Source organism: Scatophagus argus, chromosome 17 (assembly GCF_020382885.2).
Source record: "Scatophagus argus isolate fScaArg1 chromosome 17, fScaArg1.pri, whole genome shotgun sequence".
In the NCBI taxonomy this organism is placed as follows: Eukaryota; Metazoa; Chordata; class Actinopteri; family Scatophagidae; genus Scatophagus; species Scatophagus argus.
In genome coordinates, this window is record NC_058509.1 from 2,604,845 (window position 1) to 2,629,563 (window position 24,719).

The 24,719-nt window shown below is 41.0% G+C and overlaps 3 protein-coding genes and 1 long non-coding RNA gene across 8 annotated transcripts; 3 read left to right on the top strand and 1 right to left on the bottom strand.

The window, feature by feature from the left end:
- Nucleotides 1-573: 573 nt before the first annotated feature.
- Nucleotides 574-5,804, top strand: LOC124074667 (major histocompatibility complex class I-related gene protein-like). Of its 2 annotated transcripts, none has more exons than XM_046417831.1 (6): nt 574-703; nt 868-1,137; nt 2,770-3,048; nt 4,000-4,302; nt 5,259-5,366; nt 5,658-5,804. In XM_046417831.1, exons 1-6 carry the CDS (start codon nt 655-657, stop codon nt 5,705-5,707), a joined length of 1,059 nt encoding a protein of 352 aa, XP_046273787.1. In that variant the 5' UTR covers nt 574-654; the 3' UTR covers nt 5,708-5,804. The 2 variants fall into 2 exon arrangements, with proteins under 2 accessions (XP_046273787.1, XP_046273788.1); XM_046417832.1 differs by having other exon boundaries at nt 5,262-5,366.
- On the bottom strand, nt 4,155-23,691 carry LOC124074672. Of its 2 annotated transcripts, XR_006845892.1 has the most exons (5): nt 23,444-23,691; nt 21,886-21,958; nt 15,214-15,219; nt 4,629-4,637; nt 4,155-4,297 (listed from the first exon to the last, which is right to left on the bottom strand). It is a non-coding gene; the product is annotated as an uncharacterized LOC124074672 (long non-coding RNA). The 2 variants fall into 2 exon arrangements; XR_006845891.1 differs by lacking the exon at nt 23,444-23,691 and having other exon boundaries at nt 4,174-4,297; nt 21,886-22,085.
- Nucleotides 7,886-14,398, top strand: LOC124074668 (major histocompatibility complex class I-related gene protein-like). Of its 2 annotated transcripts, none has more exons than XM_046417833.1 (5): nt 7,886-7,988; nt 9,856-10,125; nt 11,117-11,395; nt 12,671-12,973; nt 13,768-14,398. In XM_046417833.1, the coding sequence occupies exons 1-5, from the start codon at nt 7,901-7,903 to the stop codon at nt 13,878-13,880; spliced, it is 1,053 nt and encodes a 350-aa protein (XP_046273789.1). In that variant the 5' UTR covers nt 7,886-7,900; the 3' UTR covers nt 13,881-14,398. The 2 variants fall into 2 exon arrangements, with proteins under 2 accessions (XP_046273789.1, XP_046273790.1); XM_046417834.1 differs by lacking the exon at nt 7,886-7,988 and adding an exon at nt 9,563-9,626.
- LOC124074662 (major histocompatibility complex class I-related gene protein-like) lies at nt 16,884-23,187 on the top strand. 2 transcript variants are annotated; one of them, XM_046417823.1, is made up of 6 exons: nt 16,884-17,043; nt 17,585-17,854; nt 20,463-20,741; nt 21,165-21,467; nt 21,855-21,980; nt 22,075-23,187. In XM_046417823.1, exons 1-6 carry the CDS (start codon nt 16,986-16,988, stop codon nt 22,134-22,136), a joined length of 1,098 nt encoding a protein of 365 aa, XP_046273779.1. In that variant the 5' UTR covers nt 16,884-16,985; the 3' UTR covers nt 22,137-23,187. The 2 variants fall into 2 exon arrangements, with proteins under 2 accessions (XP_046273779.1, XP_046273780.1); XM_046417824.1 differs by having other exon boundaries at nt 16,940-17,401.
- Nucleotides 23,692-24,719: the final 1,028 nt, after the last annotated feature.

Below are 24,719 nucleotides of genomic sequence, written 5' to 3' on the forward strand. Positions count from 1 at the left end.
ATGTGACCACTAGAGGGCAACAAGCGCCTGAAATCCCTCAGCTGTCACCACAGAGACAACAAGCTGCCAGACGATTTTCACAGGTGTGTCCTCATTTCCACTGTTCACGTGCTATAACAGCATTGGTCTGTTCTCTGTGGCAGCTCAGGTCAGCAGCGTTAAGTCCTGTTTAAAAAGTGAAGAGTAACATTAAACTGTAACACCCTGAAAACTGCTGAAACTTCCATCTGTGTGGCAGTTTGTAATCAAATCTTTCAAGCTTTATGGTCATTTCTGCTACTGTTTTGCCCCTTTTATTGAATATGAAACCGGAGATTCTTTTCCCCATAACATCAGTTATCACTGACTTCACACAACATGACAGCAGAAACTCAGGGCCAAACGTCACCACTGCTGACCGCAACAACATCCCATAAAAAGTCTCATTTAGCTCATATCATCCGTCCAAAGCAGGTGTCAGTAAATCCACTTTGTGGCTTGTTGTGTGTCTCTCAGTTTGTGTCCCACGGTCTCGCGCTCTAAACGCCCACTCAGCCGCTCCCACACAACTCGGTCTCTGTCGTGGATCTTCGTTTCATCTCGTTCTTCACTCGTCTGCTGCTTTTTCCACAAGGAACAACAAAGCAGCTTCAACTTGTTCGGTCCAACAACAAGATGACGAAGTTATTTTTGTTTCTTCTCTTATGTCACGTTTCATCAGCAGGTAAAAACACCTTTTAAATGTTTTGCTCCTCCACACCTGAGAGATAAGTTGATTTAGATTCACTTTTACTCCAGCTTTCAATAAATCCTACTGAGCACATCGTATTTATATTTTAAATATGCTTTCTATTCACGTTATTGTTCCTCTGAATGTTCGTCCTGCAGTCAAACACTCCCTGAAGTATTTCATAATTGGATCTTCTGGAGTCCCAAACTTGCCAGAGTTCGTGGGCGCTGCAGTTGTTGATGATGTTCTGATGTTGTCCTGCGACAGCAACAACAAAATACCAGCCGTTAAACTGGACTGGTCGAAAGAAGTATTCAGAAACAATCCTGAGCACTTTGAGTGGTACATCCAACAGTGTTCGGAATTTCAGCCGAACCTCTTCAAAGTCACGATTTACGGTTTGGCTCGACGCTTCAACCAAAGTGGAGGTAAAGTATTTCTGTGTGATGTTTTTCACTTTTTACTGCTAAAAGGTTTTGCATCTTAGTTTAGTAAAGTAATCCAACAGCTGCAGTTCTTTACTGTCGTACATTAAACAGTTAGAGTGAAGAGTGAATGTCAGGCTCCGTTCAACACTGATAAAATATGTATGAAAATATAAAGAAACATCACGTCACTGGAACAAATCAAATGAGAATCTTACACATATTTAAAATAGTGGAGCTAAATATATCAATAGTACATAATATGAAACAAAATTGCAGATAAAATATAATAATGTGGTCACCAGGCATGTAACAGTAAAATGTGAAAACTGGAACATAAATAAGTTGCGCTGTAATTAATAGGACTCTTGGTTAAAAATGTACATTACTTTTAAAGGGACAAGTGCCTGTAATTGTTTCTGTATTTTTTGAAAGTTTTATTTTGATGAAAAGTGCAAAGGTCATGTGACCGGCATTGAGTTACGACCGGGGCCTTATGGGTCAACTGGCATGGACATGTGCTGTGAAAACAGCCCTAATCTGTGGCCTAGAGGTTGGAGAAGCGGCTGGTAATCTCAAGGTCGTCGGTTTGATTCCCCCACTGGACGGGCAGGGAGAATTTGAGTGTGATGGAGTGAATGTCCCCACTCCCCCATTAGCCGGCTGATGTGCCCTTGAGCAAGGCACTTAACCCCCAATTTGCTCCTCAGGCGCTTGTTGCAGCCCACTGCTCCTGTGTGTCTCACTGCATGTTGTGTGTGTGTGTGTGTTTCAGTTGGTGATGGGTTAAATGCAGAGAAGTAATTTCCCAGTTTGGGATTAATAAAGTAAATTAAAATAAATAAATAAATCCACATGTGGTTCGGCAGGCATACACAGTAATTGTACTTTATTGCTTATGTGTACTTTATTGCTTGCGTGAACTGTGTGATGTTAATGTGCTAATGCTAATATGCTTGCGAGTCTAATGATGGACAAGCCTTTGCACGGCATGTACCACGGACGCATGGAAATAAGTTTCTAATATCAAGAAAGCTGACCAATGGCAAAAGAGAAAGCTGGACTAAAGGACAGCACAGAAGCGCTAATCATGGCAGCACAAGAACAGGAACTTTGTACAAGATCAGCTGAGGCTGAGGTCTACCATACCAGACAGGACCCCAGGTGCAGGCCCCTGAGGCCCCTGATTCTGCACATAACATCAGGGTGTAAGACGATGGCAGGAACAGCGTACATTGAACACCGTAACCGAGTAACATTGTGGTGGTCGACAAACAGCAGAAGAGGGCAGTGGTGATGGATGTAGTGATCCCAACCGACAGCAACATCGAGAAGAAGGAACACCAGAAAATAGCAAAATGTGGGGAGTAAAATTTTACTCAGTTTAAGCAACAGTGGGGCCAATGGTGATCGGGGCACTGGAGGCTGTGGCCCCCAGACATGTTCCAGGTCCAACATCGGTGGTCTCTGTCCAGAAGGGTCCGGTCCTGGGAACATCTGAGATGGTAGAAGACCCGACCATCCGACTCTTTCGTCCTCAGTGCATCGCACAATTCACAGCATTTTCAGGATCACCTTTCATCACAGCCCGTGTCTCTGTCTGTCTGTCTGTCTGTCTGTCTGTCTCTCTCTCAGGTGTCCATGTTTTACAGAGGATAAGTGGTTGTGAGTGGGATGATCAGACTGGAGAGGTTAATGCTTTTATGCAGTACGGATACGACGGAGAAGACTTTCTATTATTTGACCTGAAGACACTGACATTCATCGCTTCAAAACCACAAGCTGTCATCACCAAACTGAGATGGGATGCTGAGAAAGCAAGATTAAAAACCATTGAGATGTACTTCACTCAGATGTTCCCTCAGTGGCTGAAGGTGTATGTGGCCCATGGCAACAGCTCTCTGCTGAGAACAGGTAGAGTCACATGACCTGATGTGGGTTCATGGACACAGTAACGTTCAAATGTCCTACTCAGACTGATGTGAAATCATCCCTGCAGGCTGATTTGATTTGGCTCCATAAAAACTTTCATGTGGTGCCACCATCAGGTCAAGGTTTATCCAATACTTAAGTTTATGTTACAGATTATTGGGTTTTATACCTGCAAAATGCGGGACATTCATGTGAGATTCACCTGTAATTTAAGTTAATTAGCTGCTATTTTGCCTGTCGAACATCAGCATGTTTAGTATTACTGTTAATATCATGCTGACATTCGCATTTCCCTTAAAGCACAGCTGTAGCTCAGCAAAGCCTCACTGCTGCTGTCATGGCTGTAGACTCTTAGCCTTATTGTTGTGTGTACTTACTTACTTTGCAGTGTATTTCACAACACCTACTGCTGACTGACCTCCCCTTGGGTTGACCAGCCACGCATGTCACTTAGTCAGCCAATAAAGGCTTTAAAATGAAATGTCAGTCTCAGTCTCAAATGAACATTTCTGCCGACAGATGGGTAAGATCACGTGTAAGTGGAGCCAACTGTTGGCGAGAAGTTTTATTATTTTGCCCAGTAAATTTGAACATTTTGAAAAGCACTGCATGTCTGCATCACAGGGTCATCTCAATAACAGCAGGCATTATAATAAGCTGTTAATTCCACTACAGAAGAGACTCAATATGTGCACCAATCAGGTGAAAAACCCTAAAATCTTATCCCAGTTGTTCATTAACATGAACCAACAATGAAGCTCACTGAACATACAACTATGATGTGTAACACAGTCTGTAATGGCTCTTTTTCCTGTTTTCTTTTCCTTTCTTTTTCACTCTTTCTTTTATGTTTCTCTGCCCCCTCTCCCTCTCTCACTCCTTCTCTCTTTGTTGTCTCTTTCCTTCTCTTTGTCACACTTTCTCTCTCTGCAGATCTTCCCTCAGTGTCTCTCCTCCAGAAGACTCCCTCCTCTCCAGTCAGCTGCCACGCTACAGGTTTCTACCCTGAGAGAGCCACACTCAGCTGGAGGAAAGATGGAGAGGAGCTTCATGAGGACGTGGAGCTCGGAGAGATCCTCCCCAACCACGATGGAACCTTCCAGATGAGTGCTGAGCTGAAGCTTTCATCAGTCACACCTGAAGACTGGAGCAGGTACACCTGTGTGTTTCAGCTCTCAGGTGTGAAGGAGGACATCGTCACCAAACTGGACAAAGCAGACATCAGGACCAACTGGGGTAAGAATTTGAGGACACTGAATGTCTGTGGTTCCCATTCAGTTCAGAATTCATCAAAGAAGTTGTAATAATAATAATTTTCATAAAAATAATAATAATTATTTAATTAAAATAAGTGCACATTACTCGCACCACAATCACGTGAGCGTAAAGTGATTATCAGAAGGTCACTTTCTTAAAGCCATAGAAATTGTGCAGACCACATTGTGTTCGCTCACAAATGAGGTTTGTGCTGCTGTCCACTCTTTCCTCAGCTCAGATTAAGAACAAGGCCAACTTGAACCCACAAAATATGTTTTAATCACATTTTTCCTACTTTGTCAAACTGAAGAGAACTTTACCTTTGTGTTCAAATTTCACTTTCTCTTCATTGTGTTATGACTAAGCAACCAAGCCAGTTTAACATGGTGGCCAAATGCTGTAATGACAACATCATGTGATGCACAGTGGCCCAAAAAGACTTTTTCCCATAAGCTTACTATGTGGAAGTGGTGACAGCACACAAGCTCCGTGGAAATCTGCAGAAATCGGCCCATATTGTCCAGTAACATCCAAAAGTCTAGAAGAAGAGTTGCACGATTGAATGTTTTTATCATCATTTAAATTAGCTGAGGGCAAAATCTGAAGTTGGCGACTCGGGTGAACTCGATCTGTGGGCCACAAAATGGAAAAGCTACATGTTGATACCAGTGAGCAGGCCTCACATAATGCTGTGTCCACATTTTCTCTTAATAGATCCATGGTTGTGATAAAGTCAGTCATTTTGAGCACCAAAGTTACTTCAGATGCAGCCGCTGCACTCTGTTAGCACTTTTTGTGTGTAGAAGAACAGAAAGTAGCGTGATTATATTGTTGAAATGATCAAAATGGCAGAAACGTGCATTATGCTTTATTGGCATGGCCATTATCTGACAGGCAGCAGGAGTTTGATGCCTTGGGTTTCTTGTTTTGTTCAGCAGAGGAGTCTAGTGAGGAGTCCATCCCCACAATCTCCTCAGTGGGGGTTTTTGCTCTCCTCCTCCTCATCGTTGCCACTGGATTCATCGTTTACAAAAGGAGGAAAGGTGAGAGAGAAAAATGCTGACATTTTCAGTACTTTGATTTTAGCCTTTGAGTTGATGCTTCAGATTTTAAGCCTCAGTTTCCTGCACTCAGCAGTTTGAAGCAGCCAGCAGTAAACGCTGCAAGGCTCAGAGCCTGTGAGTCAGGATGACATGATGACACCGTGATGATGTGGGACAACAAACGCTTCACATTATTGTGCAGATGAGCTTTTGAACAGATGACTGTTGTCCTGTGTTTGCTGTTTATGAAAGTGGATTTGAGTTTCACACAGTTTGTTTCTGATCTTCCAGCTCCTGGTGACGACGCTGAGCTCTCTGAGAGACTGAATCCTGCAACCTGATTGTCAGTCGCCCTCACTGAGTTCAGCTCTCATGTGACTCGTCTCACACTGTACCACACGACAAACTAGATGAGAGTAAAAATACCCTCCTACAAAGTTATTATTTATATTTTTCTATCACTTTAATAAGCCTCCTTCAGAATGTTCATGATATGTTTTACTGCTCACTGATGAAGATGAACAAATAAATGTGAGAATATCAAATGTGCTGTTCGTTCTTTTAGTGCTGTTTTGCTTTTCGTTAAAGTGTCCTGCTCTCAAAAGTCTGGCTGTTTTCCTCAGTCCACATAATCACCTGTGACTGTCTGCAGTGTTATGAATGTTACCTGAGTGTTAATAACACCAGAAGGCTCGATGCACAGCAGGACTTTGGTCTTCTGTGTGATCCCTGACTCTCCTGTGGTGTGGAATAACACAGATGATGTCAGGCAGTGAGAGTCAGTGTCACAACCATTTCTGAACCAAAAGATTTTAAACTCCATTAATCAAAGTGTCAAAGTGAAAGTCACACGATGATAACTTTCTCATCTTTCAACACAATCCCCACCTCTGATGTGTGAAGCAAAAGGAAAACTCAACCAAAAACACAAGCAGGTTTTAATCACAGGACTGAAAACAGATTATTTCTTTTTCCTTTGCAGCTGCTGCCTCACGTCTGATGCGTCAAATAAATCCTGTGCCTTCCACAGAGTTATGTTAGAAAAGAAAGTTAAGCCACTGAGTGAACTTTATAAACAGACTAAAAGGCAAAGTAACGTGGCTTGTTGTGTGTATAATCCAGTTTCTCTCCCACAGCACTGTGCACTAAATGTCAATTAAAGTGCTGACAACTTGGTTTCTCTTGTGTCACCATTTCCTTCTACATTGTTTACTTCTGCTGTGTCATAAGCAGAAACACCAACTTCCCCAGCGAGGAATAAAATGAGCCAAACCAGCTGAACTCGCTCCATAACATCACGTTGTCAACAGGTCTGTGCACTTTGAGACGTTTGGATTTTGCTCGTTCCGGCCAAATTAACACAATAATTTAGTTTCAACTTCACCTTTAATTGAATTACACTCAGTACATCGTATTTATATTTGCATATTTTGCTTGTACATTTTATATCCATACTGAATGTGTGAACCTTGTTTGTTCTGTGGTTAACCTGCCAGGTTTGATAGACTCCAGCCTCTATTGATCTCATACTCGTTCTTGTGCAGACATGATTAGCGCTTCTTTGCTGTCCTTCAATGCAGCATTTTCCAGCTATTGATAGGACTTAATCAAATCAGTCACTATTTGTCGATGGTGCATGCTGTGCGAGGGCTCGTCCCTCCATGATGGTTCATCCTCCTCCTCATCATCATCTTCAGGTTTCTGCTGCCTGAGGTACTGACTTAAGATGTCAAGTTTGAGGGCCACCTTCCTGATGTTCTGCTGGATCTTTGTTGTTTCATCCTGGACGTACGTCTGTGTAGGTTCTCAGTCAGGCGGGTCATGGAGCTAAAGTGCAAGAAGGTTTAGGTTGTTAAATACATTTCACCCCTCATCCAAAAGGCTTCTTAACCTTCACCTTCACCTTGGGGGTTCGGGTAGCAGCGTGCTTCGACTCTGGACAGCTTCACTCTACGTCTGTGTTAGGTTAAAAATCCCCACCTCAACACAAGCTGGGAGCAATAGTCCTCTTGTTACAGAAGAGGGAAAAACGACACTGATGATACTAATCACACAGCAGCTTGGGAGCGAACTGCTAATGGCTGATCTTTCCAGTCCAGAAACCTCATCTGCACTTACAGTTTACCAGGCGGCCAGATGCTGCCTGGGCTGCATCCTAAATAAATTAGTGATTGTTTTGCTTTAGCTGTGTTACACTCAGTTTGCTCTGAGGCTATGCAAAAGAAGCGCATGCAGCTCCATTCATACGTACACCTTGCTAGTCGTCTGATAAAATTACAGGTGGATATAAAGTGCATTTTCCTCTAGCACAACATGCTAACGTTATTAACTCCTGATATCCTGACGATGAAACGGCCTCTGCGATTCACTGCAGCTCTGAAACTTATGGTGAATCTCAACAAAGTCAGTGACAAACAGTGTGGAGACATCCAAGTTACAACCATTTTTTCATTTTAATTTTATGATATTTAACAGAGTGGACAGGATGAAGTTCATTTCACATTCAATATGTTTTTTTGAACTCATATGAAAGAATGAGTGAGGGATTACCCAGCCTGGGCACACTGACCTCAGATGGGCACCCTTACAGAGACTGCAGATGTGAAGGAAGATGCAGCCTGGGTAAGTACACACTTTTTTGTTGCATATGGGCATGTTACTGCACAACTCAACCTTTCTGCAACAACTGTCAGTCATAGAGAGGTTTTGAAGAGGCACTGAAAAGCAAACTGAGGGCAGAGGGACTCAGCGTGACCGAGATTACCACAGGTGGAACACGAAACTGCTTAGGAACCCCCAACAAACATGAAGAAAGTTTCTGTGTCCAAAACTGTCCAGTTTAACTGGATATTGGATAGGAAAATGTCTAGAGCCTCCTTGCTGGAAAAGCCTTGTGATGCCGACAAAAGACGTTCCTGCTGATCTCAGAATGAGGTCATCAATCAGTGCGAGATAAGCAGCATCGAGTTCATCTCAAGGCTGAAGTTTTCCATTAGGCACCTGGAAACGGAAAACCTGACTTTGAAGTGGATGACTGAGAATCTTAAATTTTAAAGATACGAGTTCAGCTGGTTTATCATGGTTGGACAGCACAGATTGCGTCTGTAAATTCCAGAACCTGAGAAGCTTTTTTTAGCCAGGATGAAATGTTTGCTGACAAAGGAACGTTAGGCATTAATAACACTAGAAGGCTCGATGCACAGCAGGACTGACAAACCAGACCTCTTCTGTGTGATCCCTGACTAAACTCTCCTCTGCTGTGTAATAACACAGATGAGGTCAGTGTCACAACCATTTCTGAAACAGAAGATTTTAAACCCCGTGAGTCAAACTTTGGTGAAAGTCACATGATGATAACAACAGAAGCAGGTTTTAATTCCTGGACTGAAAACAGATTATTCAAAGGCTCAGTAATAATATTTCTTTTTCCTTTGTAGCTGCTGCCTCACGTCTCACGTGTTCAACTCTGTATCTTAGAGTTATGTAACATAACTCATATGTCTATAACAATAAAGATAAGTAAGGGTGATTTGAATTTACTAAAATTATGTTAATATAAATATATGAGCCACAAGGTGAGAGTACGGTTAATTTAAAAATTGTAGATGTTGAAATTCATTGTGTAAGATGCAATGTTTAAAATGAAGGGAATAAAAGCACGTATACTGAATGTCAATTGTTGATCATCTTTAACAGTGAGAGTCAGACAGACTCTACCTTTTTGTAGTCAGTCAGTTTGTCAGCTGGATTACATTTCCAGTCATTTGTCTCAGACTTAGTGCCAGTGTGAGTGCAGCTTGTTTGTGTCTTATTTAGACATTAAGACTAAACACCGCGACAACAACGATTATAAAATAACAATGCAACAGATGATCCATGAAAACCAGATCTCAGTGAAACAGTTTGTGGCTTGATGTGTGTATAACTCACGCAAAGTATCGTGCTATCAGAATCAGAATCAGAATCAGAAATACTTTACTGATCCGTGGGGGAATTTGGGTAAACACCCAGTTCAGCTGCCCAATGCACAACACGGGCTCTGTCACCTGTCGCTGTTTCCTTCTGCATTCCTTACTTGGCTTTTGTCCCTTTTGGTGCGTCATAACCGTAAACACTGCCAACTTCCTCCACAAGGAATCAATAAAATTACACAGAAGTCAAAATAGCTGAAGCCGCTCGGTCCTTCACTCATACGTCTTCATGGAAATAAGATGAGACCCTTACTGCTGTTGATTCTCTTTTGTCACATTTCATCACCAGGTAACAACATATTTTATATGTTCACTTTAAGCTTTTTTAATTTCACTCTTACCCGTCTCAATTTCACACTAACTAATTTGATTTCATGCTCCTAAACTTCTATTGAATCATGCAGTCAATAAAGTCTCATCTCTTTTCTAACATCATGTTTATATTTGTATAATTTATTTGTATAATTTATTTTCATTTTATATTCATACTGAATGTATAAACCTTGTTTGTCCTGCAGTCAAACACTCCCTGAAGTATTTTGTAACTGCAACTTCTGGAGTCCCAAACTTGCCGGACTTTGTGGCAGCTGCAGTTCTTGATGATGTTCTGTTGTTTTCCTGCGATGCTGACCAAAAGATACTGGACATAAAACAGGACTGGATGAAAGAAATATTCAAAAACAATACTCAGCAATCTGAGTTTTACAACCAACAGTGTTCAGAAATTCTGCTCAACTCCTTTAAAGTCAAGATTTATAATTTGACGCAGCAATTCAACCAAAGTGGAGGTAAAGTATTTCTGTGTGATGTTTTTCACTTTTTACTGCTAAAATGTTTTGCATCTTAGTTTAGTAAAGTAATCCACCAGTTCATGTTCTTTATTGTCGTACATAAAACAGTTACAGTGAAGAATGAATGTTGTGAAGGTTCTCGGTCATCCAGGTCATGGTCTGGTTAGTAAATTCTTAGGGCATCTGAACTTGTTAGGGTCCAAGAAGCTTCTTCAGTTCTTGAAGAAGTTCTGAAGAACTGAAGAAGCTTCTTGGATGAGAGGCGAAACGTCTTCAAGAACCCGAACAAGTCCAGATGTCCTGAGAATTTACTGCACAAGAATGAATGTCAGGTTCCATTCAACACTGATAAAATATGTACAAAAATATAAAGACCCAAAGAAACATCAGGTCATTGGAACACATATTTACACATATTTAGCATAGAGCAGCTAAAATATGGCAATAGCATAATATAAAATTTCAGAAAAACATATAATACTGTGGTAACCTGGTGTGCAACAGTAAAATTTGTTAGCTGCAATGCAAACATGGTTGTGCAGTAATGCAGCAAATCTGCACAGAATGAGAGCAGGTTGGTCTGCACCTGAATGCACACGTGCACTGTGATGGACAAACAGCTGATAAACAATTAGCCTCCTGACAGCATTCAGGTAAAAGATTGTATGTTAAATATGTCATTAAATGACGGGTTCATTATCAAAACAAGGACACCATCATGGGCAGCATGACTTACGAGGCGTTGTTTGAATTTGATCTCAAATCAGGTATGATGCACCTTTTAAATGGAACGAGGTGCAAACTGATCTGTGCTTGCTGATTGTGGTCCTCTACATGTTTTGATTTTTTTGTTCTCAGTTCTCTCTTGGAAAAAGAGATCATATTCTCAACAGTCTGCATGATCAAATTGAAAATATTTTCAAGATCATCTTTCCAGTGGATGTTTCATGGATTCATCATTGTTAATCACAGTGTCTCTTTCTCTCAGGTGTCCATGTTTTACAGAGATTGAGTGGCTGTGAGTGGGATGATGAGACTGGAGAGATGAATGATTTTATAAAGTACGGTTATGATGGAGAAGACTTCATATCATTTGACCTGAAGACGTTGACGTGGGTCGCTCTAACACCACAGGCTGTCAACACCAAACTGAGCTGGGATGCTGACAAAGCAAGATTAAAAACCATTGAGATATACCTCACAAAGCTGTTCCCTCAGTGGCTGAAGATGTATGTGGCTTATGGCAACAGCTCTCTGCTGAGAACAGGTAGAGTCACATGACCTGATGTGGTTTAATGGACACAATAATGTTCATATAACCTGCTCAGACTGAATTGAGTTTATCACTCCGGGTTTGGTTGATGAATGAATGACATTTTTAGGTGCTGTGAGGTTAATTTCTATCAAAACTGAGAGTGTAAAAGCCAGCACACAGTTAGCATGAGAGAAGTAAATTTACAGCTTCAGAACAGAAACAGGTCCAATGAACACTGACTCTGTGATTGACTACTTTGCTTTAAGATGTAAAAACTGACTGGTTAAATGTTTTATCAAATACAGGGAAACACATAAGAGAGGCGAAGGGGAAATTTATTCAGTACAAGATAATTCATAGATTTTATTTTACCCCTTCAAAACTACATAGAATGGGCTTATTGGGAAATAATTTGTGTTGGAAATGTCAGAGTGAAACAGGGACGTTTTTACATGTGATTTGGGGATGTAAGTTGGTGTACCCGTTCTGGGAGAAAGTACTGGAACATGTGAGTATATGGTTGGTTGTGGCAGTACCTGTATCACCGAGACTGTGTTTGTTAGGGGACCAAACCGAAATGCCAAACATATCTAAATATGAACGAGGGGTTTTAAAAGTGGGGATGGTCACAGCTGCTCGAACAATTCTTAGAGTATGGAAGAGTATAGTTGCCCCAGACGTTAAAAAATGGATGGAAATGATGTCAGAAGCTGCATCATAAGAATGCATGTTGGCTAGAATTAATAACGAAGAGGAACATTTTAAGAGGGCTTGGGAACGTTTTTTTTTTTTTTTGTAGGCAGGGCATAGGGAAAACTGTAAAAACTGTAAGGGGAAAACTGTAGACATGGTGCTGATGAACGTATATCCTGGTGGTCTTGAAAGAAAGGGAAATGTTGATGTACAGGAGGCCTTTGTATATGTGGTCGTATGCTGGATATACTGTCTGTTATTGGTGTCAATGTTAGTTTTTGAGTTTGATTGTTTATGTGTGGATAAATAAATAAAAACTTTAATAACAAAAAAAAAAAAGATGTAAAAACTGTCAGATCTTATCTGACTGGAGAAAGTTTCTTTAGTGGTTGTGTTGTTCCCTTCTGTCTGTTTGCACACAACACTGAAGAATTTTCTTGTCTTGATTTTTCCAGTTGACTTAATTCATGGTTTTTTGCCATTATAATCTGTCTTGTTCACCCTTTATCATGCCTCTCTGCCCCCCTCCCTCTCTCACTCCTTCTCTCTTTGTTGTCTCTTTCCTTCTCTTTGTCACACTTTCTCTCTCTGCAGATCTTCCCTCAGTGTCTCTCCTCCAGAAGACTCCCTCCTCTCCAGTCAGCTGCCACGCTACAGGTTTCTACCCTGAGAGAGCCACACTCAGCTGGAGGAAAGATGGAGAGGAGCTTCATGAGGACGTGGAGCTCGGAGAGATCCTCCCCAACCACGATGGAACCTTCCAGATGAGTGCTGAGCTGAAGCTTTCATCAGTCACACCTGAAGACTGGAGCAGGTACACCTGTGTGTTTCAGTTCTCAGGTGTGAAGGAGAAGATCGTCACCAAACTGGACAAAGCAGACATCAGGACCAACTGGGGTAAGACTGAGATTAGAGGAGACTGAAGTGAATGTCTGTGGTTTGTGGAGCGTTTTAGCTGTTTGCTTCCACTGCAGCTAGAAATTCATCTTTTAATAAGAAGTAATGATTATAAACCAATTAGTGTAATCAAACCGCTGTACGTTTATGACGTCAGGATCAATTGTCAGATCAACTGCACTTTGATGATCTGATGAAAACTTTGATTTTTTAAAGTTTCTGTTTTGTTTTAGGGTTTGGGTTACAGAAACACATTTAAGATCATACAGACAAACCCACTGAAACCAGGGAGTTAATGGACCCAAATGCAACACACAGGACAAAGTCAGTAAGGAGCAAAAAACCTTTATTAATCAGATGAAGGAAGTGTTGCTGAGGCAGTAAAACATCCACCAGGGAATGGGGCAAGTCAGAGGAGTCTACTAAAAGGATCAATAACAAAAATATTATTCTATATATTATAATTATATATAATATTATTCTTTCAAAATAACTTAAATCTCTTCAGCAAAAGTTCACAACAAAAAACTCCTTCTTCAAAAATGAAGGGAAAAAACCAGTCTACTTTACCAGAGGAGAAGGCAGGAGGCAAACACAGAAACAGGCAGGGTCATCAAGGTGAGGCTGATTGAGGTGATAATGGTCTGAAGGATGAGGCGTTCAGGGGAAAAACAGAAAAGCCAGTGACTTAGAGACAGCAGATCATAACACCCACAAGTGAGTAAGAATAAATCTTTGGATGGATGATATCACCTGTTCTCACCTGCTTTGTCTGTACTGACTTTTCTTCCCAGCTGAGGAGTCCAGTCACATGATCGTCTTCATCTTTGCTGCTGTGTTTGTTCCTGCTGCCATCGCTGCAGCTGGATTGATCGTTTACTGGAGGAGGAGCAGGAGAGGAATATGAAGATGTCAGGACTTTGAGTTTAGTCTTTGAGTTGATGCTTTCATCCATGTTGTACAACACTGAAAATACTCCAAACAAGTAAAAGTACTGCACACAAAACCTTAAGCTATTTAAACACTGCCAGTAAAAAGTATTTAAATTGAGAAACCTAAGAAGTTCTCTTCATGCAATAAAATGTTCAGTCGTGTTTTATTTCTGATGTTTTTGGATTAATGTTACTGCTGCATTTACGTGTGTGTTGCACTTTAGTGGTGTGGATGTTTAAGATTATTTAAGTTTATTTTTTCCAACCTGCTGGCTGATTTAATCATCATGTTTTTGTAGTGTGGCTGGTTGAACTACTTACTTACTGCTCAAAAATGTATCTAACATTATTAACAGAATGTGAAGAAACAGTGTTGATGTTATGTCCACTTTACTGTTCATTGATCAACACAAAATCAAATCAAATCAATTCTTTTTGTTTTATTGATTTTTGTGCTGATGTTTTGCTTTTCAATAAAGTCCTCAAATTTCAAGCATTCAGCTCCTTTTGTCCACACACTCATCTGTGACTTCAGTCAAAGCTTTCTGGTTCTTTTCCACATTTTATTTTCTTAAACTCTGTCTCTGATAAACACAGTGACAACATTAGCGCCGTAAACCTAATGAAGAGTCCATCTTTCTTTGAACCGTCATGAGTCCGAAACAGGTTTTCATCTCTGTTGGCACTTTACCCATAATCCTCTGGTCATGACCTCTATGTGACCCACACACAACCAACTCTTAATACAGAAAAGGCACAGTTTTTTAAAAGTACATCACAAAAGCACAAACATGAAATCATTTTTTTAAAGAAAAACTAAAATCATGAATTCAACACAATTCTCTTGTCAACACATAACACTGTAATACCTCTGTAATGACCACACTGTCTCTCAGACAGTGACAGTGCAGAAGCCTTTTTTCTCAGAGCCAGCAAAGCAGACATCCATAACCTTCTGACTGATGAGCAGGTGTTTGTTCATCCAATCAGAAAGAGGAGGCAGGTCATGGAACATGTGACTGATGCAGTGAAAGTTATTGCTAAATGTGGGCTGAGCTGCAGAGGGCGCAGCCATGAAGCTGCACAGGACTTTGAGAACATGGCTGTCAATCATGGCAACTTTCTTGAGTTCACATTGTTGCTGAGCAAGTAGACAGATAGACAGATAGATACTTTATTGATCCTGAGGGAAATTCAAGTATCCAGTAGCCCATAACAGCAGTGTAGGTTAGTCAAAAGTAAGCAAACAAACAACCAAACAAGGCCTAACTGTTATTAGGAGAAATAGATTAAATATACTAAATAAACTAACATCTGCTACATAAAGTACAACAGAGTGCAGAGAAAGCAGGTCGATCAGATTGACTGTGTGTATAAAACAAGAGACTAAAGAGCCACAGTGTAAACATATGTAAACAGATTGCTACTCAGAAATGAGTTATAAAGTGCAGGTTAATTGTGCCAAACAGTATAAGGTGCATAGTGGAATAAATATCCAATAAATAAATGTGATTTTTACGCCTGATGTGACTCAGACACAGACTGACGCTGGGATTGTGAGCCCCGAGTACCCAGAGATGTGGAGCAGGTCAGAGACAGCAGCCTGGTGCTGAACACACTCCTCTGACTGATCTGAGTCCTGTGCAGAGGGTGGGAGACGTGGTCCAGTATGGACAGGATCATATCCAGGGTCCGTTCTTCTGCTACTGACACTACAGAGTCCAGCTCTGTGCCCACCACAGGTCCTGGCCTCCGCACCAGTCTGTCCAGCCGTGTTGCGTCCCTCTTCTTGATGCTGCCTCTCCAGCACACCACAGCATAGAAGAGGACTCTGGCCACCACAGTTTGGTAGAACATCAGCAGCAGTGTTTTGCAGATGTTAAAGGACCCCAGTCTCCTCAGGAAATACAGACGACTCTGTGTTTTCCTGTGGATGGTGTCCATGTCCGAGTATGATGTCTTCCTACGAGAACATGTTAGTGTCAGAGCAAGAAGCAGATGGGAACTACAGGAAGAGGAGGATCCTTGGTATCTATGATGTCCAAAACAAAAGCAAATAAAGTCACTGAAGTAATAAGAAATTTCATTCAAAAGAAAATTGCTGTTGAATTGAAAAATGGACAAATTCATGTTTGTTCCCCAGTTTTAAACCTCACGCTTCCCTCCTGCTTGTTTGTGATGTTATGTTTGCCAGCTGGCTTGTTTATCACCAACTACAGTCAGATCTTACCTCCCTCATCCTCACGTCTCCTGTCTCTGCCTCGTCCACAGGATGTCCTGATATCCGTCTACAAAAGTCAATAATGTTTGAGTCAGAACGAGATCACGGCTCCATCTGAAAACTTGTTTCTGTCGCGTCGTGCTGCTGTAACTTAAAGCTGCACTCAGTTTGGCAGATGCAGCATCACATCACCCAGAGGTCAGACCTGCTGACGGTTTTGCTGCTGAAGCCGTTTACAACTTGCTCTGAATTGTAATTTGTTGCTCGGAGCCTCAAACAACTTTGTGTTCACATGTCTCCTGCTCAGCACATTCAGGATGACTTGTTCACAGTCTCAGATTTATTTTGAAGGTTTGTAAATACTTTGATGACATGTTGGGAAACTGTGGAAACTGCTGACCATTTGGTTTCCACACAGTTTCCTGTGTGTTTGTCTGAAGTCAAAGCAACATTTCTGTCTTTTGTGTTGTTTAGTGTAAACGTTTGTTGCATTTTTATTCAACAGGTTGGTACAATATGGGGTGTTTCTGCTATTTTTATTCATATTAGCTCATAATGAGAATTATGATAAATGTACGGCACACCTGTGGTTTAACTGGTCAACACAATACAGATCTAGTGAGAAATGCAGACCAACAACCATCTGGAGACGAGCTGATTCTGCTTTCGTTTCCGATTAATAACCGCAATGGGTCTGTTTTATCGAGGTATGCGTGACGTTGGGCTCGAGCTGAATTCTCATTGGCTCAGACGGACGCGCACCTGAAGTCCTCACTTCACCTGTCGTGTTCGACAAAGAAGCAAAATGAGCCTGTCACCGGATTAAAAAAATAACGTGTAAGTCCATCGTAGTGTGAAAATGAAGACCCTGGTCTTCGTGGTCCTCCTGGGAACAGGTCTACATGTGGCGGTGGCAGGTCAGTTCACTTTATTTTAAGTTTGATGTTAAAAGACAAAACGCGTCGTTTCCTCATATAACTCAGTCCGCTCTGCACACACGAACTGAAGGTGCGTTTGATTGTCTTTGATGATTAATCACAGGACTTGCAGAGAAGACAAATAGAAATGATAAATGTAGAAATGAAGAAGAAGATTGTTTATAAAACGTGACAAAACACTGATCTTAAAGTTGAAGGTTGGAAACTCTGTCAGTAGTTACTGCGGCTCCCACCTTCAGTCCTCTCGACCTACTCGGTCCTTTACCCACACGTTTTCATCGAGACAAGATGAAACATTTATTTTTGTTTCTTCTCTTATGTCACGTTTCATCAGCAGGTAACAAAACCCTTTAAATATTTACGTTAAGCTCTTTGAATTTTCATCCTGCCTGCCTCAGGGACGCACTTTACTTTCACTGAATCCTATTGAATACGTCATGTTTATGTCTGTATATTTTATTTGTATGTGTTATATTCATTTTATATTCATACTGAATGTATAAACCTGTTCGTCCTGCAGTCAAACACTCCCTGAAGTATTTCTACACTGCGTCTTCTGGACTCCCAAACATCCCGGAGTTTGTTGCCGTCGGTTTTCTGGATGATGTTGTGGTGGGTTCCTGTGACTCCGACAGAAAGAGCCTAGTTGCCAGACAGGACTGGGTGATAAAGTTATTCCTCAACAATCCTCAGTATTTTGAGTTCTACAACCAAGTGTGTTTGGTAACTCTGCCCAACTTCTTTAAAGCCACGATTCATACATTGACGCAGCGCTTCAACCAAAGTGGAGGTAAAGTATATATCATCAAATTCTAAACTAAACTGTATGCAGTCAAACAGGGCAGCACAGTGGTGCAGTGGTTAGCATTGTAGCCTCATAGCGAGAGAAACAAAACAGAAGGAGTAACAGAATTATTTTAAAGTTACATTCAGTCTCCTTTGTGTCCAGCTGTGCAGAAAGCACACCATTGTTAAAGGGTTAATTATGGTTCAGTAATGCTGTTCTGAAGCCTTATGCATTTATGAAGTGCTGCTTAAGGGATCAGTGGCGGTCCTAGCCTGAATGGCGCCCTGGGCGAACAGCCCCTGCGGTCACGCCCCCACCAACCCAAAGAGAACATTGGGTGAAAAGTATATGTATAAACTTTATTAAGATAGAAATACAATAAAACAAACTAAACATTAAACAACCAATTTAAAGTGCAAAACCATAAATATATGCAAGATATATATTGTTTTTAAAGTGCTTTATAAATAAAGCTGAATTGAATTGAAAGAAAATACACATTTCATATCACAAGCATAGAAAAGCACGACAAAGAAATAAGAATAATTGAATATAAATAACAACAATAAAAATACAAGTCAAAATACACAAATCCTTCACACACACAGAACTAAAACCTGACCCTTCTGGTGACAACATCTCCCATTAGGAAAAAAGAACTCTGATGCCACCTAACTTGGCCCTCTGCGTACCAACTCGGTCCTGATGCTGTCTGTCAGAGGTGATGGCCAGTCTGCAGGGTCTGTTGAAAGAGGCTCTTCTCCAGTGGAAGATGAACTTTGTGGGGGTTCAGGCATTTCTGTAGAACAGCACATTTGATTTGGCACATTATTCAAAGCACACAGCAGTGGAACAAAACATGGTTTTAAGAAATAGCAAAACTGGATTAATCACAACTAACAGGAAAAAATGTGTACAGGCAGGTAAAATTCACAGATAAAACACACTGCTACTACTATCTTCACACACACACAAACACACACACACACAAATGACAGCAAAGCACCATCCACCTATAGGCTCCTGCTGAGGAGAAGCAGCAGCAAACTCCTCATGGCCTTCCTGAGACATGGCAGGAGATGCCATAGAAGCCATAGCAGCCGTAGAGGTGGATGGGATCTCCTGATCCTCTGCTACAGATGAGGCCTCTGTTGCTGGAGACTCATCCTGGGCAGGAGGCTCCAAAATATTTTAGCAGTGTTGCTGGAAAAGTGCATCACTGTAAACATGCATGAACGGCACATTTAAATACATTAGCTATCACTTAAGGTCATTACGCCTATTACATGCTATTAACCTACAGATTAACCAACGAGGAGAAATGCTTCACTGCCCAAACTCTCTTAACGTTATACTGAGACAGAAAATAATGGACGAAATGTGGGCAACGTCCGTCTTTTTAAGGCTAGCTTACTGCACGGAAAATCCCGACCGCCAAATACAGTACGCAGCGATAACCAAATGGTCACAAAGCAATGACAGCAAAGGAGCTGATGGCTTAAGTGTAGACACAGTTATTGGTATGTATGTATGTTAACTCAGATAATGTTCAGGTTAACTATAACCAGCACACAAAACAGCAAACAAGCTAATGACCGCTAAACAATTAACGTTAGCCCCTTTTCATAACGTAATTACAGTCGTACGCTACAGAGGGAACATTAGCTACATACCTTTGTTTTTGGACCGTTTCTCCTCTTCTTCTTTCCTTTTCTTTCTGAAATAAGCACCCGATAGCTTTGGCCTTTTTATACCCATTATGATTATTACCTGAACCGGAGTCGCCTCGGGAATCAACAGGTTACGCTGATGCCAATGGCCTCTGACGTGACGGACAGCAGGGGTCAAGACTAAACCAACAGACTCATTTTGAATAGTAAGACTGTATTATTGGCCTTCACACAACCCACAGACGATAAACAAGAGTGTATGGAATTTGAAACAGGCCTACAGTAGGCAACTGGTGTTATGAATGAAATTTACCTTGAGTGTTTTTTGATTCCATAACTGTGGAACAATTAGGAGGATCCCCGTTCCCCCTCCTCCTTATTCCAGTGGTTTGACCTCGGTGAGTGACCCTACCTCCACCTCCCTCTTGCAGAGTTGCAGTGACTGCAGCGGCGCTCTCGGGGAGCGTAATTACAACGCCAGGGGGCGCCAATTATTAATTAATTATTTAAGTATTTTTTATCTTATTTTTCGGTGGGCGGGGCGGAGGTCTTCACATGCCGCCCCCTGCAAAGTGCCCAGTTCGCCCATATGGAAAACATGGATCCCTTAAACTTTAAGGGATCCATGTTTTCCACTTTACAATAAGGGGCACAAAGAGCATTGATTAATCACCAGTTCTGGTTAAGTAATGTTTACACAGCATAACAAGCAGAATAAATTGATATGTTAAGCTGTGATTTAAGTTATGACATGAAGATAAATAAACAAGCAAAGCTCTTCATGAAATCCATGCAGTGTGTCCACTGATCTCAGCCAAACATAAGTCAGAAGTTGGAGGATGGATAATAACAATAATAAAAAGGTCTGCGAGTAATAAAATGGCTGACTGTGAACTTCATGATATTCATGTTAATTAACATGTTTATACTCTCTCTCTCAGGTGTCCATGTTTTACAGGTCATGAGTGGCTGTGAGTGGGATGATGAGACTGGAGAAGTTAATGGATTTGACCAGTACGGTTATGATGGAGAAGACTTGATATCATTTGACCTGAAGACGTTGACATGGGTCGCTCTAAAACCACAAGCTGTCAGCATCAAACTGAACTGGGATGCTGATAAAGCAAGAATAAAACGCCTTGAGAATGACCTCACTCAGAATTACCCTCAGTGGTTGAAGACGTATTTGACTTATGGCAACAGCTCTCTGCTGAGAACAGGTAGAGTCACATGACCTGATGTGGTTTAATGGACACAATAATGTTCATATAACCTGCTCAGACTGAACTGTCACTGTGTTGTCACTCTGATCAGTCTGATATTACGTGCTTCTTCTGTCAAAACACTGAGACTGTATAAACCAGTGCACAGACAGTATAAATGAAGTAAACTTGCACAGTTTCAGTGTTTGCAAATAGAAATATTTCCACTGAACTCTGACACTGTGATTGAATTTGCTGTAAAGTGTAAAAGCTGTCAGATCTTATCTGACTGGAGAAAGTTTCTTTAGTGGTTGTGTCGTTCCCTTCTGTCTGAGTCCAAATTTTATTTAATTTTATGTTTCTCTGCCCCCTCTCCCTCTCTCACTCCTTCTCTCTTTGTTGTCTCTTTCCTTCTCTTTGTCACACTTTCTCTCTCTGCAGATCTTCCCTCAGTGTCTCTCCTCCAGAAGACTCCCTCCTCTCCAGTCAGCTGCCACGCTACAGGTTTCTACCCTGAGAGAGCCACACTCAGCTGGAGGAAAGATGGAGAGGAGCTTCATGAGGACGTGGAGCTCGGAGAGATCCTCCCCAACCACGATGGAACCTTCCAGATGAGTGCTGAGCTGAAGCTTTCATCAGTCACACCTGAAGACTGGAGCAGGTACACCTGTGTGTTTCAGCTCTCAGGTGTGAAGGAGAAGATCGTCACCAAACTGGACAAAGCAGACATCAGGACCAATGAAGGTAAGACTGAGATCAAAAGGTGGGAAACACACATTTATTTTACTGTAACCTGCAGTTCAGGTTTTCTCATGTGTTGGATGGGAAGTTTTGTTTCCTTCTGTAGTTTTGTTGTTTCTTTCATCAGTTTTTATATTGTAATTTTAAGGCTCAGATTAGAATTAAAGCAACACACACGTTCACCTCTGGACCCTGACAAGAGGATCAACACGTCCCTAAAAAGATTCAAACTTATGTTTCTTCATTAAAGTCAAAGTTTTAAAGAGATTACAGAGAAACATAATGAAACGTAGAAAATGCAAGTTTACTAAGTTTATCTTTTTTCACTTTACCTTTTTGAAACATTTGAATGTGATTGTCTGAAGCTTTCATTGTGCCAAAAACCAACAGACTTCAGCTCAACAGAGGAGCCCATTAACACGACTGTCATCATCGCGGTTGTTGTGGTGGTTCTCGCTCTCGTCCTCATCGCTGCTGCTGTTGCTGTGTGGTTCCTGGTTTGCAAAAAGAAGGAAGGTGAGATACCCGAACAGAATGATTGTCTCTTTTGTCTCTGGTTTGATTTCATTGATTTTCAAGTAAAATGACTCGTCTTTGCTTTGCCTTTCAGCCAAATGTCCTCCATCTGACAGCTATGAGCTCTCTGAGACACTGAACCATCAGCCTGAATAACAAACACAGCAGCTGAACACAGTGAGTGGCTTCATATGAGACATGAACACAAACTGTGTGTCAAAGAACCTTCTGGATTGTTTCTGCAGTCAAACTTCTGTGACGCTTTGTGAAGAAAATCTTTCACCTGCAGGTGATTTTTAGATTTTTCAGTCCAAGCTTTAGTAAAACAGTGACAGCAGTTTATTAAACTGGTGTTGAAGCAAATGAAAAACAAACTGGACTTCAATTATTATTAAATATTAACACTTAAATGAGTGAGTGCTGGATATTTCAGATCTAAATGATTCTGTAAATGTGTGGCTGAACTCTCCAAACGTTTATGGTGAATTATTTAGTTTTTCTTTTGGTCTCATTTGGTTTTTGGATAAACTTTGCGCTGCAACAATCCAGACTGCGGTTGTCTGTCTGTGTTGGTCCTGGTGATAAAATGTCCTCCACCTGTCGTCCACTGCACACTGGGTTTGACTGCAGTCCTGTTCAGCTCAGGCTGAGCAGGACAGGAAGTGGACTCGTGGGGTTTTGTATCACACTGCTGAATTGTCTTGGTTTGTATGTAACTAATTTGACAAATATTCCCATCTGGTTATCAGCAAACAGCAGAATATCAGCATCAGTAGAAAATGTTCCAGTTGTGTGAATAAAACTGGAAAAAGACCTCATTTTGTTTTCAGCAGTACTGAAGTATTGTTGTTATGTATATTCTGTAAATTATTGTTTACTTATGTACATATGTAATAAAGGTGTGTGTGAATTAATGAGCCGTCTGTTACTGTTTGTTTTTCTTTCTTTTACATTTTCAATAGTTTTTAATGTTTGAAATACTAATAATGTTTAAACATGATCATGTTTGAATTTCAGCTGAGGTCCTTGAAGGTTTGTGTTTGAAGCTTCTCAGCACAATCTTGTAAAATCTGCTGCTGATGTTTTCTCAGAAGTTGTACAGCAAAGTTCAAAATGACTTTTTGTGTTGGGTGAAGGAGATGAACGTCAAACTGAATTGATTTCATTCCTTTTGTACTTTTGCTTTTCATTAAAGTCCTCAGTGCTCTTTGAGTCTGTGATTCCTCTGCTGTACACGTACATGAATATATGTGTATTTTTACTGCCTTTTGTGCTGTGGACTTGGTGATCTTAATGATATGAAGATGAACTGCTGCATGTGGACGACTCACATTGCATGAAATGGCAACTTTTTAATACCATTTTGATACCATTTTTGCTAAAATTAGATAAAAATACAATAAAAGCTTTTGACAGAGGGAAGAAAGGTTAGAGAGAAAAGTGTAAAGATTATCTGCTCAGACCTGATTGAATATTGTTGTGCTCCAGCCTCTGGGAAACCTGAGCATATCATAAATTGACGTGATCCACAGTATGAACATCACACATCAGTGCAGATGTTAGGATCAGCAGGGTCAGCTTGGGAGCCAGGGAGAATAAGGAGTCTGCCAGCTGACATGGACAGCAGGCCATCTGTTAAAGGACGGCCATTTGTATCCCTTTCAAACAGATTGGATTTTGTCCCCTTTGTTGCGCCGGAACCAGAATCACTGCCAGTTTCCTCCACGGCTGAAAAAATGAGGACAAACCAGTTAAACTTGTTTAGTCTGTTACCCGCATGTCTTTATCTCATGCCAAGGTTTGTCAAAAGGTAAAGACACATTTTAAATGAATGCACTGACGACCATAAATGAATGTCAGAATCAAATGTGTTGTTTTCTTTTAGTGCTGCTGTTTGCCTTTTCATTAAAATCTCCTGTTCTCAAAAGTTTGGCTCCTTTTTGTGAGTCCACACACTGAACTGTGACTGTTTGCAGTGTTATGAATGTTACCTGAGTGTTAATAATCCTACAAGGCTCAATGCACAGCAGGACTTTGATAAAGCAGACCTCTTCTGTGTGATCCCTGACTAAACACATTTTATTTACATGTTTTATGTTTACTTTGAATGTTTGTCCTGCAGTCAAACACTCCCTGAAGTATTTTATAACTGGTTCTTCTGGAGTCTCCAACTTTAAGTTTAAGTTAAGTTACTTTAAGTTAAGACTCCTGTTTAAAAAGTGAAGAGAAACATTAAACTGTAACACCCTGAAAACTGCTGAAACTTCCATCTGTGTGGCAGTTTGTAATCAAATCTTTCAACCTTTCAGTTTCCTCTTAAAGCCGCAGCAGGTCATTTCTGCTACTGTTTTGCCCCTTTTATTGAATATGAAACCGGAGATTCGTCCCGCTCCCCACCCAAACAAATATCATACAGTCCATGACGAGACCAAAGCCTGTAATTACAGCACGAGATGCACAAAAGCCTTTTCCCCATAACATCAGTTATCACTGACTTCACACAACATGACAGCAGAAACTCAGGGCCAAACGTCACCACTGCTGACCGCAACAACATCCCATAAAAAGTCTCATTTAGCTCATATCATCCGTCCAAAGCAGGTGTCAGTAAATCCACTTTGTGGCTTGTTGTGTGTCTAACTCAGGTGAGCTGTGAAAAGATCCACAAGGCCTGACGTCAGATTGTTTATCCAATATTATCATGTGTGTGTGTTAACCCTGTCAGTGTTTCATTTGTTA